The 14462-nt window shown below is 35.3% G+C and overlaps 1 protein-coding gene across 2 annotated transcripts in view; it reads left to right on the top strand.

Moving 5' to 3' along the window:
• Positions 1 to 13997, top strand: part of Abcd3 (ATP binding cassette subfamily D member 3) — a 61260-nt gene extending 47263 nt beyond the window's left edge. For both annotated transcript variants that reach the window (XM_048814414.1, XM_015500832.2), the window contains 7 exons: positions 979 to 1056; positions 1157 to 1222; positions 1311 to 1400; positions 1868 to 1987; positions 8003 to 8107; positions 11049 to 11105; positions 12507 to 13997. In XM_048814414.1, coding sequence (XP_048670371.1) covers positions 979 to 1056; positions 1157 to 1222; positions 1311 to 1400; positions 1868 to 1987; positions 8003 to 8107; positions 11049 to 11105; positions 12507 to 12584 — 594 coding nt within the window. In that variant the 3' untranslated portion in view covers positions 12585 to 13997. The remainder of the gene's footprint in view (positions 1 to 978; positions 1057 to 1156; positions 1223 to 1310; positions 1401 to 1867; positions 1988 to 8002; positions 8108 to 11048; positions 11106 to 12506) is intronic.
• Positions 13998 to 14462: the final 465 nt, after the last annotated feature.

Below are 14462 nucleotides of genomic sequence, written 5' to 3'. Positions count from 1 at the left end.
GAGAGACCTTCTCTTTCGCTTGGCCTAACATGTTTTCTACCATAGTCTGGACCTCTAACAATTTACTTAACAGTCTTTCGGTTTGTTTTTTACTAGTTTCTAATCTACTATAAAGGTAACGCAACCCAATAAGATAGCATAAAACAAAACCGAAACAGAATGAAACAAAAACCGAACAAAGAATAGTTGTATCAATTTTCTCTTTCTCAGGGCCGAACAACTTCAAACCTTGAGCCAACCATTTTTCCCAGTTTGCCTGAGAAAATTCTAGGGATAGGCAGTTTGAAACAAAAACAAGATAAATCAAAATGAGAACACATTGTTTTTTGAAATGGTCACCCATTTTGTTGCCTTCCCTCAGGGGCGAGCAATTTTACTCACCTCCAAGCTTCAGGCGTTCCCCGTGCGGGCCGCCAGTTGCCGCAGTCTGGCTGGGCACAAAATCATGAGCCACTCAAGCAGGAACAAACTTTATTTTTTGAAACTGCCGCCAAATGTCCGGTACGGGCCTGGGAAGATTTTCAATCCACCCACGCGGCCTCCTCCCGGACCCGCAGAGAGAGCTCCTCCCCCGGAACTCCCTCCTACTGTACTTCCCCAACCAATGGGAACTCTCCAGGAGTCCTGTAGCTGGCCAAGGTGAACAGCAGGAGTCCAATATCCATATGAATGCAAATCTTAACATAATCATATCATCTCAATGGCTAGCTGGTGTCACCTTTCGACCAAAAATGCCATGCATCATATACTTGGCTCTTAGCAAAATTGAGTGATAACAATCAGTGATTTTTAAATGAAAAAAATTGTAAAGTAAGCAAAAGTAAAATATTCCTTAATATAACCCTCTACTGCTGTATCTAATGTCACATTTACAGACAAAAAAGAAGGTTTATCATTAGCAAAGAGCTATTTGTCTCTAAGAAAATGATTATATATGTTTACTTGATTTAATTAATTCATAGATTAATTTTCTTTCAGGTTCGATCTGGGGCCAATGTTCTAATTTGTGGTCCAAATGGCTGTGGAAAGAGTTCACTCTTTCGTGTTCTTGGTGAAGTATGTACAAATTGGCCTCCAAATTTTCAGCCTTATTTTGCAATACTGTCTACTATGTTGTGAATTTTATGACTGACATCTTTCCTCTCTCCTTTTATAGTTATGGCCTCTTTTTGGAGGACGTCTAACTAAGCCAGAGAGAGGAAAGTTATTTTATGTTCCTCAGGTATGATCTTGAATTGTTTTGTAATGTTTAAGATCTTTTTATTTATGTTTTAAAAACTTACCTTCTAATGTTGCTATACTACTGTCAGAGACCTTATATGACTCTTGGAACACTTCGAGACCAAGTGATATATCCAGATGGAAGAGATGATCAGAAAAAGAAGGGGATATCTGATCTTGTAAGGACTATTCATAATCTAGACCCATTGAAAATGCTCCCTTTCACATTCTTTTTTGAGTCAGTTAAGTATTCAGATTCCAGGTAGTTTGTCCCACCCTTTTAAGCCTTCCTGAGCCCTTAATTATGACTTTCTAAGTTGAGGTGAGGTGATAACCAGTTTGCTTAAGTGTGATCCTCACATGTACAGCTGTCTTTACATTATCACTTATTTTTCTCATTGCCCTCATCCTTTGATGATGCACAATAGCATTAATCTCTCTAAGCAGCTAAACATGTTTTGTCAAGGTTGATGTAGATAGGCATTGAAAAGTTCAGAACTACTTTTATGCCACATTATTTTTCCTGAAGAGTACCTCTTTAAATGGCATTGGCAATTGAATTATAGAGATACTAATTTAAATAAAGCAATATAAAGAATATTGGTTTATCATAAGCTTGACTTTGTCTTTAATCATTTGCCTAAAGGTACTGAAGGAGTACCTGGACAATGTACAGTTGGGTCATATCCTTGAACGGGAAGGAGGCTGGGACAGCATTCAGGATTGGATGGATGTGCTTAGTGGTGGAGAAAAACAGAGAATGGCAGTAAGTATACTCTGAAGACTTATACAAAGTGCAATTGCTTGCTTGGCGTTGTTCTTAGAGTTCAGCATTTTGATTAATTAAGACAGTTTTATTGTCTTCTTTAGCATTTATTACAATAAAGATTAGTTTAAATGGTAAATTTGGAAATTTTTAACTTGCATGTAAATTTGGAATTCTGAAAAATTGATTAATAATATTCTGAAAGGAAAAGCTGCAGATCCAGTGGTATACTATAATGCATTTTTCTCAAAGTTGGGGGAAACTAGTGCATTGGCCTGGGATATATGATAAATCTGATTGGGTTATAAGATCTCTTTCTGTATCTTTTCCCCACAGATGTCTGTTTTGTCTTATTTATGCTATTCTCCCTGAAAGTACCAGAATTCATCAGCTCAATTTTATTATCATTTTATTCTCTGCTCTTGCTTTTCCCTTCACTATTATATGTATCTTTACTTACTGCTTAAAGTTGTTTTGAAGTTTTAAATTTTCCTAATATAAGGAAACATGTAGAAGGTACTATTTTAATTTTTACAACAAAACTTATCCCAAAACAAAAATATGGCCTAAACATATGTGTTAACAACGATACTTTGGATACCCTGTTAAGAGGGATAAGTTATAAAGGGTCATCTTCTACCTATGCATTCCATAGTTTGAGGAGAGTGAGGATTTTCTTTCCTCAGTGTTAGCCTTATGGAAATTAGGGAAAACTATGGTTAAGGAAAAAAAGCAAAAGAAATGGTTTATGGTAGAATTTCTTACCTGTTATCTTTAGGTTATAGTCTACCTTTAGTTACCTAATTTTCCTTATATTGTTATTTGCCTGGCTAGTACATGAGATTATTAGTCAAGAGTGAAGAATGAATTCTAAACACAAAAGAAAAGAGATATATGCTGTATTCAAAATGGAAATTGGGCTGGAGGAGAGAGAGTTTGAAATAATTGGGCATTTCTAGAAGCCAGTTTAGAAGATGACTATAGAAACAACTGCAAATTGAGAACAGATTTAAATTTGTATATTATAACTTCAAAAAAAATGAAAGGAGGAAGTTCATGGACACAGTGGAAACTCAGAAAAAATGACAAATGTGCCTAACTGAGAAATTCTGTGTGTGTGGTATAAAGGTACAGTTGGGGTAGTATTTTGTGAAGGTGAGAAATTCAAGGGTGTGAGAGGGGGTGAGAGGATATCTGGGGAAAGCAAGGGATAGAAAGTTCAGGGAGAACCCTTAAAACCAGGCATTTATTACAATAAATTGTTGTTTGGGAACAACTATTACAGATATAAGCTCATCCAGTGGTACAGTGTGACCAGAGTGTGGCCAAGCCCCAAGCAGGGTGTGATCTGTATAGGCCAGTGTTTGGAGAGTTGAAGGTGAAGTTTAAAAGAGGGTTTGTTGTTTTGTTTCAGAGGGGCAGAAAGCAAAGGCTAACACAACAAGTATTAACATTGGTGAAGTGAGGTAAAGAGTATATGTGTGTTGATTTACTGTTCTTGAGTTGTCTTGGTAGGACTGAAAATTGTCAAAGTAAAAAGTTTGGGGGAGGGCTGGGATTGTGGCTCAGCGGTAGAGCACTCGCCTAGTGCAGGTGGGACCCGGGTTCGATCCTCAGCACCACATAAAATAAAATAAAGATATTGTGTCCACCTAAAGCTAAAAAAAAAAAAAAGTAAGGGGGAAAGAAGGCATAATGTTTAAGAACCACCTACAACCATCTCTAAGAGTGAAGTTTGGTGTAAAACAAATGAACCAAAGGAAACTTGGATAGGAAGGTCAGGATTTGAATTTGGGACAAGAGAGGGAATGGAGTGATGTTTAACACAGGGAGGTCCAGTGAACATAGTGTACATGTAGGGGAAAAGATGACTAATTCATTATTTCAGCAGTGAAGCAAGCCTCTGTTGATCAGAGATTTAAGACATCCGAACTTATGATATCAGCTGAAACAATCCTGGCTAATGATGGCTGGGCCCAAATGGGTGCAGTGAAAAGGAGAAAATCTGTTCTGTGCAAGGCACTGCTAAGTCCTGCCCTTATAATTTATCTGGCGTTCCATATTATCAACTGACTAGGCAGCCATCAATTATAGCTAAGAAGAAAGTTCACTGGGATAATGAAGAGGGAAGATTGGTTTCAAATGGCAGTTCCTATCTCCTAGCATCCCTTTGAGGTGGTACAGTCCCACGTAAAGTCTTGGAGAACTTAAGAAGCTTTCTGATGTCTCACTGTTAAAGGCAGAACTGAGATTCAAGTGAGATGGGTCTAACACCAGAGCTCTTGCTCTTAATCCCAGTACGTTATGTATCTCTTGGTATGCAGGTGGGCTGCCTTACCAGTTCTCATTGTTCCTAGAAATCTCAAAAGTGACATTTCCTTTTCATTGCACCCATTTGAGCCATCCATCATTAGCCAGGATTGTTTCAGCTGATATCATTAGTTGGGATGTCTTACATCTCTGATCAAAAATTATCTTTTCTATTCCTCTATTCTTGCTCTCCCTAGTTAGTAATTTTTCAATCTTTAATTATGAAAAAGTTCTTATGGTAGAAAAGTGAGAATATTGATAAAAGCATGAAAGGAATCAAACCCTCATATCAGAGATATCAAAATTTTTAGTGTTTTAAAAATTCATTTTAATAATTATTTTTATTTTGCCTTAAATTGATGACTGTCCCCCTTCTTCAGACTCACTGAGCTCTCCAGAATATTTTCCTTTTCTATGTTATTTGGTCCTCTTCTGACTCTGCCTTCTTCCCTGTCTAATACAAGGACATAGTCCTGAGCCTGATGCATAGGAAATGCTCCAGAGACATTCTTAAAGAGATGAACAGGTGATTTTGCCCCTTAACTTTCTTTCCTACTCCTTTTTCTTCTAAACGCCAAACCAAGAGAAGTTGTTTGCCTGAGTGTTTCTCTACCAGGCTTCTGAGCATGGCTGAAGAAATTGAGATGATGATGTATGGATTGGTGCCACCACATTTTTATGGTTTCCAGTTCATAGGCGTTCACAGCGTGGCTTGGCAATCATTTTACTTATTTTTACTCATCTCTCATTTTTTGTGATAATCATTTAGGAACTTCCTATCCTGAGTTTTCTACCCCATTGTTTACTCTACCACTCTACCACTACTTAAAGGAAAAAGAGAGGCTATTATTTCAGTTAAACAATAGCTAATTTTTGGTTGCTTAATAGGTGATAGACACTGTGCCAAGTACATTACACAAGTTATCTTATTTAATCCTTACAACAGTTCTGTGAGACAAGAACTGTGAATTTACAGAGGAATTGAACTTAAGTAAAGTTATGTAGCTTGCCAAACAGACATAGCTAGTGAATGCTAAAATGGGTAGAGGGGGTAGGCTTATTAAACTCAAGCAGCAATATGACTTGATAGCTTTCTTGTGTTGTGGAATCAAGTAGCTGACAGCATAATGGAAGAGAGAGGGGCACACATGCAGTGAGAAAATTTCCATGTGAGCATGGGTAGTGAAGGTGGGGGCAGAGAAGAGGACATTTGTGGGATGCCTTCCGATAACCATGTCTTCTGATTGACTTTGCACTGATCTGCTCTGCCCTGTTTCTGCTGTCCATGGCAGATATGCCATCCATCTTGGGAAAGGATAAATGTCTTCATCTGATTTCATGGGCCTTCTGTTCTGACTTGATCATACCCCTTGCCTTCAGTTTTGTACCCTTCCAGCCTCCATTTAAATTTAATCTCTTTCTTTCAGAAAGACATTTTTACCCCTCTCTCTCTCTTTTAATCTAAAAATCAATCTTTGTCTTTACTGAGGTTCCCTGTGGTCAGTACATTTCATTTTCTGCAGAGCTGAACTTCTTGATAATGTGTACTTGATGCTTCCTCGTCCTCACCTCATACAAATACAAACCCCAAGAAAGCTGTTTATTGGCTTTAGTCATTCATTTTTCAGATATTTGAATGTTGTCCCTATGTAAATGTTGGGTATATAGTAGTGGTTAAATCATAGACTCTACTATAGTGAATCTTAGTCTTAGAGAGGAGTAAAATGATTGCCAATCTTAGGTGAGTAGACAAAGACAAACTTCCAATTCACATACAAAGGGACCCACTTGGATTGAAATGCAGGGATTCGGGTTGGTTTGTCTGAGAAGGTAACATTAGGCAGAAATTTGAAAGTTGTAAGGAGCAGGCATTTGAGACATAGGGAGAAAATGACATGTGCTAAACCTATAAGGCCTGAGAGACCTTATTCCTAGCAGTTGGGAAGAGACAATATGGCTAGAATGTTGAGGTTAGATCATGGGCAGGAGTAAGATTGTGTAGGGCCTTTGGAGGCCTCATGAGGAGTTTGAATTTTACTCAGAGTTAAATGGGAAGTTTTTTAAGGCTTTTAAGCCAGAGTGAAGTTCTGATTTACATTTCTGACAGATTCTCTCTAATTTTAAAGAGAATGGATTAGAGAGGGGAATAGAAGTAGGAGATTCTTTGTGGTCATCCAGGCAGGAGATGCATGTGTTCCACACCAAGGACAGATTCTGGAGATGAGCAGCAGTGAACCTTAAACTCTGCAGAACTCACTGGACTAGACTATAGGTGTTCAAGGCATAGGTGGGAGGAAGAGGAGAAGGGAAAGGATCAAGACTTCTGCTCTCTAGCTTGAGTGACTTTTTGTTAGTGCCGTTTTCTGAAATGTTAAAGATGAGGGGAGGAGTGAATTTTAGAGGGATAAATCTAGAAAATGCATTCGAGTTTTAGACTTTAAAAGATTAGAGTCCTTTGAGATATCTAAGTGAAAAGTCAAATTGGAATTTATATATTAATCTGGAAATTAGAAAAAGTATGGGGAAGGTATATATTGGGAGATTTCAGAATGTGAATACTACTTGAAATTGTAAGATTGGATGAGATCACTCAGAAAGTTTATAGCATAGGAAAAAGAGAAGGGAAATCAGGAATTAGCCTGAGGAGCACCCACATGTAAAGGTCAAGTAGAAGACAAAGTTCTGGAAAGAAGACTTGAGAAAACAGCCTAGGATGCAGGAAGATGCCCATTGGTTTCACTGTCACTTTCTAAAGAAGGGAGTAGTCATCTGGGCACAGTGTTGCTGAGAAGAGAAATTGGGTAGGGATAGGAAGGTGTTTATTGGTTTTGCAACATGGAAATCATTGTTGGGGTCAGATGACAAATTGAAATATCTGTGGACAAAGGATCATCATAAACTGTTTTCATAAAATAAAATAAATGTGAGAAAGTGTTCAGTATTCCTGATAATCTAAGAAATATAGGGTATTACAGTCCTGATGTTAATTTTCATTTATAAAATTATCAAAGGCTTTAAAAAATGAACATACCCAGTATTAACAACAGAGACATAAAATGGGCACACTAAAAACTGTTGGTGCCTATGCAGTGGCATATGCTTATAATCCCAGTGGTTTGGGAGGCTGAGGAAGGAGGATCACAAGTTCAAAGCCAGCCTCAACAATTTAGTGAGGCCCTAAGCAACTTACACCCTGTCTCAAAATAAAGGGCTGAGGATGGGGATGTGGCCCAGTTGTTAAGTGCCCCTGAGTTCAGTTCCATGGTACCCCCCCACCCCAAAAAAAAAGAAGGGTGGAAATAGCAATTGGTATCATTATTTAAGCAACCAAATGTTTAAAACAAGAGATTTTTTTTTTGCTCTTAAGTCAACTACTGTCTAAATTCTAAGATTTGGTTAAGGTATATTGCCCTCTAATCTTGTTTGCTTAATGAAATTTACTAGTTTTAAACTTCATCTCATCAATTTTTGTTTCACTCTTAGCAATAAATATTCCCCATGTACTATATTTCCTCCTTTAAGATGACATTAAAAACAGTTAGCTTTATTTGTATTGTTTCTATTTCTGGGAAGTAGAATTTTTGAGTTAGAATAATTTTCTTACTTTATAGGAATCCAAAATGCATAATTAATTAAAACAAATTTACCTTATCAGTTTTAGGTTTGCATGTGTTTACACAAAGTATTTCCTTTTTTGTGCTTCAGATGGCAAGATTATTTTATCATAAACCCCAGTTTGCCATTTTGGATGAATGCACAAGTGCAGTCAGTGTGGATGTGGAAGGCTACATTTACAGTCATTGTCGGAAGGTGAGTGTCACAGGTTCTTGGAGAGTCTATGTCCCCTTCCCATTTGCTATGTCCAGCCAAATATGTATCCAAAGAGAAGAATCCAAGTTAGTAAGTAACAGAATTGCTATCAAAAGATGATGTCTTGCTTAAAGAATTTTAAACAAATGTTTGAATCTGTTTCCCCTTTACCTCATTACTTACACTAAGAGTTAACAAACTGATCATTCCTTAGATTGTTCAGTTAACTTCACCTGAACATGATTTAGTTTTTATCAGGAAAGATCAACAGTAATCGTTTGGCAGTTTTTAATGTATCCATTTTATTCTTTGTCCTGGGAAATATTTTTCCAAACTTCTAGTGAACAGATCTGAGTCTTGTTTACACTGCCATTCGTGAATAATTACTCAGTAGTTTCGGTTGTTGTTTTCCTTGAGGATTTGTTACCACCATCTGTTAGATATTTGAGAACAAGAATAATATTTCCTGTTTTGTAGTTTCTTTGTAAATTAATGAGGTACAAGAGTATTTTAACATCTTATTCATGTTCTTTAAGAGTTTATAGTAGGGGCTGGGATTGTGGCTCAGCGGTGAAATGCTTGCCTAGCACGGGCGGGACCTGGGTTCGATCCTCAGCACCACATAAAAAGATAAAATAAAAGGCATTGTGTTGTGTCCATCTACACCTAAAAAAATAAATATTAAAAAAAGAGCATTTATAGTAAATAAAAAAGGTTATGTTGCACATATATATATATATATAAATGTATATATGCACAGACATACAAATACTTGATACGTGTGTATATGTGTGTGTTTGTGTCTGTGTATAAATATATAAAATAAAAATATATAATGAATTCCTGCTAATCAAACTGTGGTCACAGATCAGCAACATCAGCATTGTTTAGGTGTTTGTTAGAAATGAAGAATCTCATTTTGTTACTACATAGTAACAAAATCCCCAGGTGATTCAATGCACATGAAAGTTTGAGAAGCATTAGTGTAATGATGAAAAAATGAATTTGCTACATTCCTCTTTTTAGGAAGATTTTAACTACTGATTTCATTTCTTTAATGCTTTATTTTTTATTCTTGAATCAGTTTTAGTAACGTAATTTTTATGCAGTTCTTCACATTGCTTTTCAGTTTTTGTAGATATTAGAGGTGTTTGTGGTATTCTCTTATTATAAAACCATATAGTCTGTATTTGTTCATATGATGTGGAGACTTTTCACTAGTAATTTTGACCATGTGGTTTCCTGTTATGTTCTAGTTATAGACTGTCTCTACATAAAATTGTATGAATTCTATAAAACACAAATTCTATTTAAAAGAAAAAAAATTTATACGCAGCTTCAATGATTGTGTACATTTATAACATTTAAACATGTATAGACAGAAAATGAGGTGTGATCTCCTTAAGCTTAGAGCTCTTTTACAGCTACATTACCAATACAAATTCACCAACTGAATATAGACAAAACTTAAGCACAATTTAGAATTTGTGCCATTTTGCTGAGAGTAAGCCACTGGTATGGAACTTAATTATGGAAACATAAAATCTGAAGTTTTCAGATCTTTTAGGTTCAATTTTGCTATTATATTTTGGCTTAAGTTATTCTCATGTAAAGAATGCCTACATTAATTAGAAATCTAATTCAGTTATTATAGAAACATGAACAAATATAATATCTGAAACGAATTTTAAAAATCAGATTAGTATACATTTGAAATACACATTTTTTAATACTGTTAGTATACTTATTTTATGCAATTCATAACCATTATTCATAAGACACCCAGATTTATGGCATATTATAAGTTTTAAGTGAAACCACTTTGTGCCAGCAGAAGTGTAAGTACAAATTTGGGCACTGAACTCTCATGGTAGAAATGATCTAGAATATACTTAGACTAATTTTTAAAAATTATCAAAATGAAAGTAAAAGTTAGAAATCATGGGACATATGCTTGAAACCCATATACATGTATCTGTCAGCCTTGAAAGGTCTCTTGAGAAACAGTGATATAGAGCAGAGTTTCTCATCCTCAGCCCTGTTAGCATGTTGGCTGGATAATTCTCAGGGCTCTTCTGTATATTGCCATGTGTAGCAGCATCTCTGACTTCTACCCATTAGATGGCAGTAGTGCTCTCAGTTGTGACAACTAAATATGTCTCCAACATTGTCAAATGTCACTGGAGGGACAAAAATCACTCCTTGGTTGAAAACCACTGATTCAGAGCAGCTACAGTTGTATCTATTAGTGTTTTCTTGAAAATTTGAAGTGCAAAACTATAAATCCTTATTTTCAGTCTGAAATTCAGAAAGCTCTTAAAACTAGAACATTTCTCATTAGTTTTGTAATAAGCTCATTGGGTAACAAAACCTGGTCTAACAAAAAATACTTAAACTCTCGTTTCACTTAATGTCAGTGTTCATATATATTGCTACAGAAACATTCATGTGTAATTATAGAATTCTGCTTCAGAACCTTCCTGAGGAGGGGTGTTAAATAATAGATTTCCAAAATCTGAATTCCAAGACACATTGTAAAATAAGAGTTTTGATAAGAGATTATTACCCTGCATTTGAGAAGCAAGTTGACTACAGACATTGCTGTGGTGACTTTAATTTTTCTTGATTTTTTACCTTTTGTTATTTTTATTATTGTCAGATTATCTTTTCACATATTTTCATGATAAATAGAAAATGTGCTAGGAGATATGTTTTCAGCCCAAAACAATATAATGCACTTAATGCCAGTTTAGTTTTTATTGTGTGATTGATGATTATTGCTTTCTATTACCAAAAAACATTTAGCATCCTTGTAAATTTTTCTTAATGACATTGATTTTTACTATAGCCATGGAAGGTAGTTATCTTAAAAGCTTAAATATGTGTACTAGTTTAGTTTTTGACTTGTTAATATAAACTTCAGTCATTTTCGTTTCACTAGGTTGGCATTACGCTCTTCACTGTGTCACACAGAAAATCTCTTTGGAAACACCATGAGGTTTGTATTTCTTTCATTGTATGGTGGGACAGTGAAAGCTTACTTTATTTAAATATGTGAGTTGGAATGAATATGGTTTTAGATTTTATGGTATATATTCTCTAATAAATATACACCTTAAGGAAAAAAGGTGGTTTTATTTCAGTTTTATAAAAACATAGGACTTTCTTAGACATTATTGTAGTTGTCAGTTTTGAAAGCTACAAGGTGTATAAACAGTTTTAGTTATATGTGACAGACACTGGTTCTCTTATATTAAAACCAGTAATATTTACAAAATACTGTCACAAATGTAGTTAAGTTTTTCTTATCATCCAATATTGATATGGGGAAAAATTAAATGGCAAATTAAATATTTCTTGCTTTCATTCCTAAATAATGAACAAACTTTGAGCAAAAGAAGATTGGAGAAAAATTGGAACAGTGGTAAAGGTATCCTGTCCTAGGGATATTGCCTGATTAAGTGCCATTTGTTGCCAGGCTCAGGGCTGAGTGTCATGAGGGATGCAAATTACTGTTTTTACCTTTAGGAACCATATGGCTTAGGGCTGGCACATGCCCAGTGGTAGACTGCTTGCCTGGCATGCACAAGGCTCTGGAGTCAATCTCAGCACTACAAAAAGAAAAGGTTGAGATGATAATATAAAGCGACCTATATGAAATAATAAAATGCAGTGCACTTCTACATAGCTGTATGGATTCTAGTTTTTGTTATCTTAAGAAATATTATAATTTTTCCATTTTCCATAATTGAATGAGAAATTGAGTAACTAGAAATCAAAGTTTAAAATATATCAAAGCCTTTGTGTTTTCTTCAAAATTATAGCCATAGGACATGGACACATCTTATGTTTTACCTTTCCTCCTCTTTTGAAGGTATAAGCAAATAACAAAACAACTATCAGGCCAGTGATCATGTGAAGAGGGAAACACAAAGAGTTGGAATATAAAGGCCAGAATAACTAAAACATAGCAATGCAAAAAGTGGAAAACAAAAAACTTTTTATAAATAAGAAGTATGTAAATAAAAAATTACTAAGTAACAACAAAGCTTTGTAATTGCTGTCCTGTCTTCAGGGTAGGTTATTTAGACACATTATATAGCCCTTTTTAAGTAAAAACAACAAGCGAAAAACATTAGAGATTCTTGCAAATTATTCTGAGCTGACCTAGGAAATCAGGTAAAAAAAGAAGACAGCCCTACTGAGCAGTCAGGGAGTGGCACAGGTCAGTCTACTGGTAGCTCCAGATCCTTGGTGCTTGAAGTATGGAAACATTCTAATTTGCGGGATGCATGTGGATTTGGTTATTTAAAAAGAATGTGAAAGCCTATATTTTATTCTTATAAAGGAAAGCACTATGAATTTTCTTAGTTACTGATTTTTCCCTTCTTTCCCATAGTACTACCTACATATGGATGGCAGAGGCAATTATGAATTCAAACAGATCACAGAAGATACAGTTGAGTTTGGCTCTTAGAGAAATCTGGAGTAACTGTACCTGCTTCAATGAAATCAAATTATTACAGAATACTCTTAGAAATACAAAGTGCATTGTAAAATAAAGTTGAGCTTGTTTTTTTTTTTTTTTTTTTTTTTAAAAAAAAAAAACAATGAATTAACTAGGTAAAGTGTAATTGAGGACATATTAAAACATTTAATATTATATAGGATATTGCTAATTGTGTATATGTTGGTTTAATTATTAATATGTACTAAGAATGTCCTTATTCTTGTGGTTAAAAACCTGCCTAAATTAAATTGGGCTTAAATCAGTGTAATCTGATTCATCCTGGGATGTAAACCATTTGAAGTCAGCTAATCTGACTTTTATGGCTCTGTCTTTTCCTTCAGTGAAGAGCCCTGTTTAAAACTGGGGTCATCTCTTGTCCAGTTCAAACAAAGTAGTCTTGAGTTTCATTTTCTTGTGCCCCATGGTAATGGGAACCAAACGAATCACAGTATATTCTTAAAATGTATGACATCTCTTTGCTTAATGGCATTTATCACACAGTGGCAGATTTCTTTTGCTGCCAATTATACTCATTCCTTATATATGCCTTGGGGTGTATTTGACCCCAAGAGAGCCATTTGGACTTTCTTAAGCTAAATAATAAATGTGCCCTTCTCAATCTGCAGGATTGAGTTGTTTTGAGGGTTCTTTGTGGTGATGTAATGAAAGTGTATGTATAGTCTTGCCTAGAAGGGATGGTTACTACATGTCACACCTAGTCTTCCCAATGTTTGGGATATTAAAATGCAAAGTTCTTACATGTCAAGCTCAAGGTCTTACAAGCAGTTTAGATCTTGAAGAAAATTGGACAGATTTGTGTGTTAGGAGCCTACTCTTTAGAAGCATGGTGGTCATATGGTCTTAGACTCCAGGTGAGCCATAGGTAATGCACCACGTGAAGCAATGCACTGAGTATGCAGGGCCATCACAGTCTCTGACCGTGATTTTATTTTGAAGAATATGTTAAAAATTATCACGCACATGGGTGAATTATGTTTCCTAGGTACTGGTTTATCTCTGAATCTTGAATAACTTTTTCACATTTGGGTTATTATATTAAAACTATCCTAAATGAATTTCAGTTCACCAAACCAACATTAATGACTACATGTATTATTTGCATAAGGAGAACTGAATCTGAGTGTAATTAATAAGCTAGACATGAATCAGTTTTATCAACGTGGGTTTGGAAAGGGGCATTTTATAATCTTGTTTCTGCAACTGGTTTTATTTTTTGCAAAATTAACTAAAATCACTGGCTACCGAAGTAAACTTGATGTACTGATTACATAATACATAACATTCAGTTTTTACCACTTCTGTTTAGCAAACTTGTATACTTATTTTCTGTTCAGATTAAAAAAAAAATCAGATACCCTATACAACCTTTGCTTGTTTTTTTTTGTTGTTGTTTGTTTATTTTTTTTCTGGTATCTAAATACTGGTGGTTCATGCATAGTTCATATAGTCTTGACTTGAAAAAAACAAAAATAAATTAACATTCAGAAAGTACCTTCAAGCACATGTCTCTTTTTACAGTTTTGTTGAATTTGGTTTGTATGTGCATTTATTTCTTTTTTAGAAAATCCTAATAAAATCTTCAGTGTACTTCACAAATGCTACTAAATACCTAGGAGACCTTGGCGCCCTAGGAAAGATTTTAAGACCCAAAAAGTGCAGATTTTCAGATTTCTGGGCTGCCTTAAACCTGCTAATGGAAGTGTCCTCCTGGATGTCTCCTGATTCCTTCTGTGATGGATTCTTGCCATCAAAAGGGAGGGGGGTCTTCTTTTTTCAATTTAACAAATATAGTGCCTCATCATTCAAGGTATAGAGGAAGAGCCT

This window comes from Marmota marmota, unplaced genomic scaffold (genome assembly GCF_001458135.2).
Source record: "Marmota marmota marmota unplaced genomic scaffold, marMar, whole genome shotgun sequence".
NCBI classification, from domain to species: domain Eukaryota; kingdom Metazoa; phylum Chordata; class Mammalia; order Rodentia; family Sciuridae; genus Marmota; species Marmota marmota.
The sequence above is the reverse complement of the archived record's forward strand: the minus strand, read 5'-3'. Positions and strand labels throughout refer to the sequence as shown.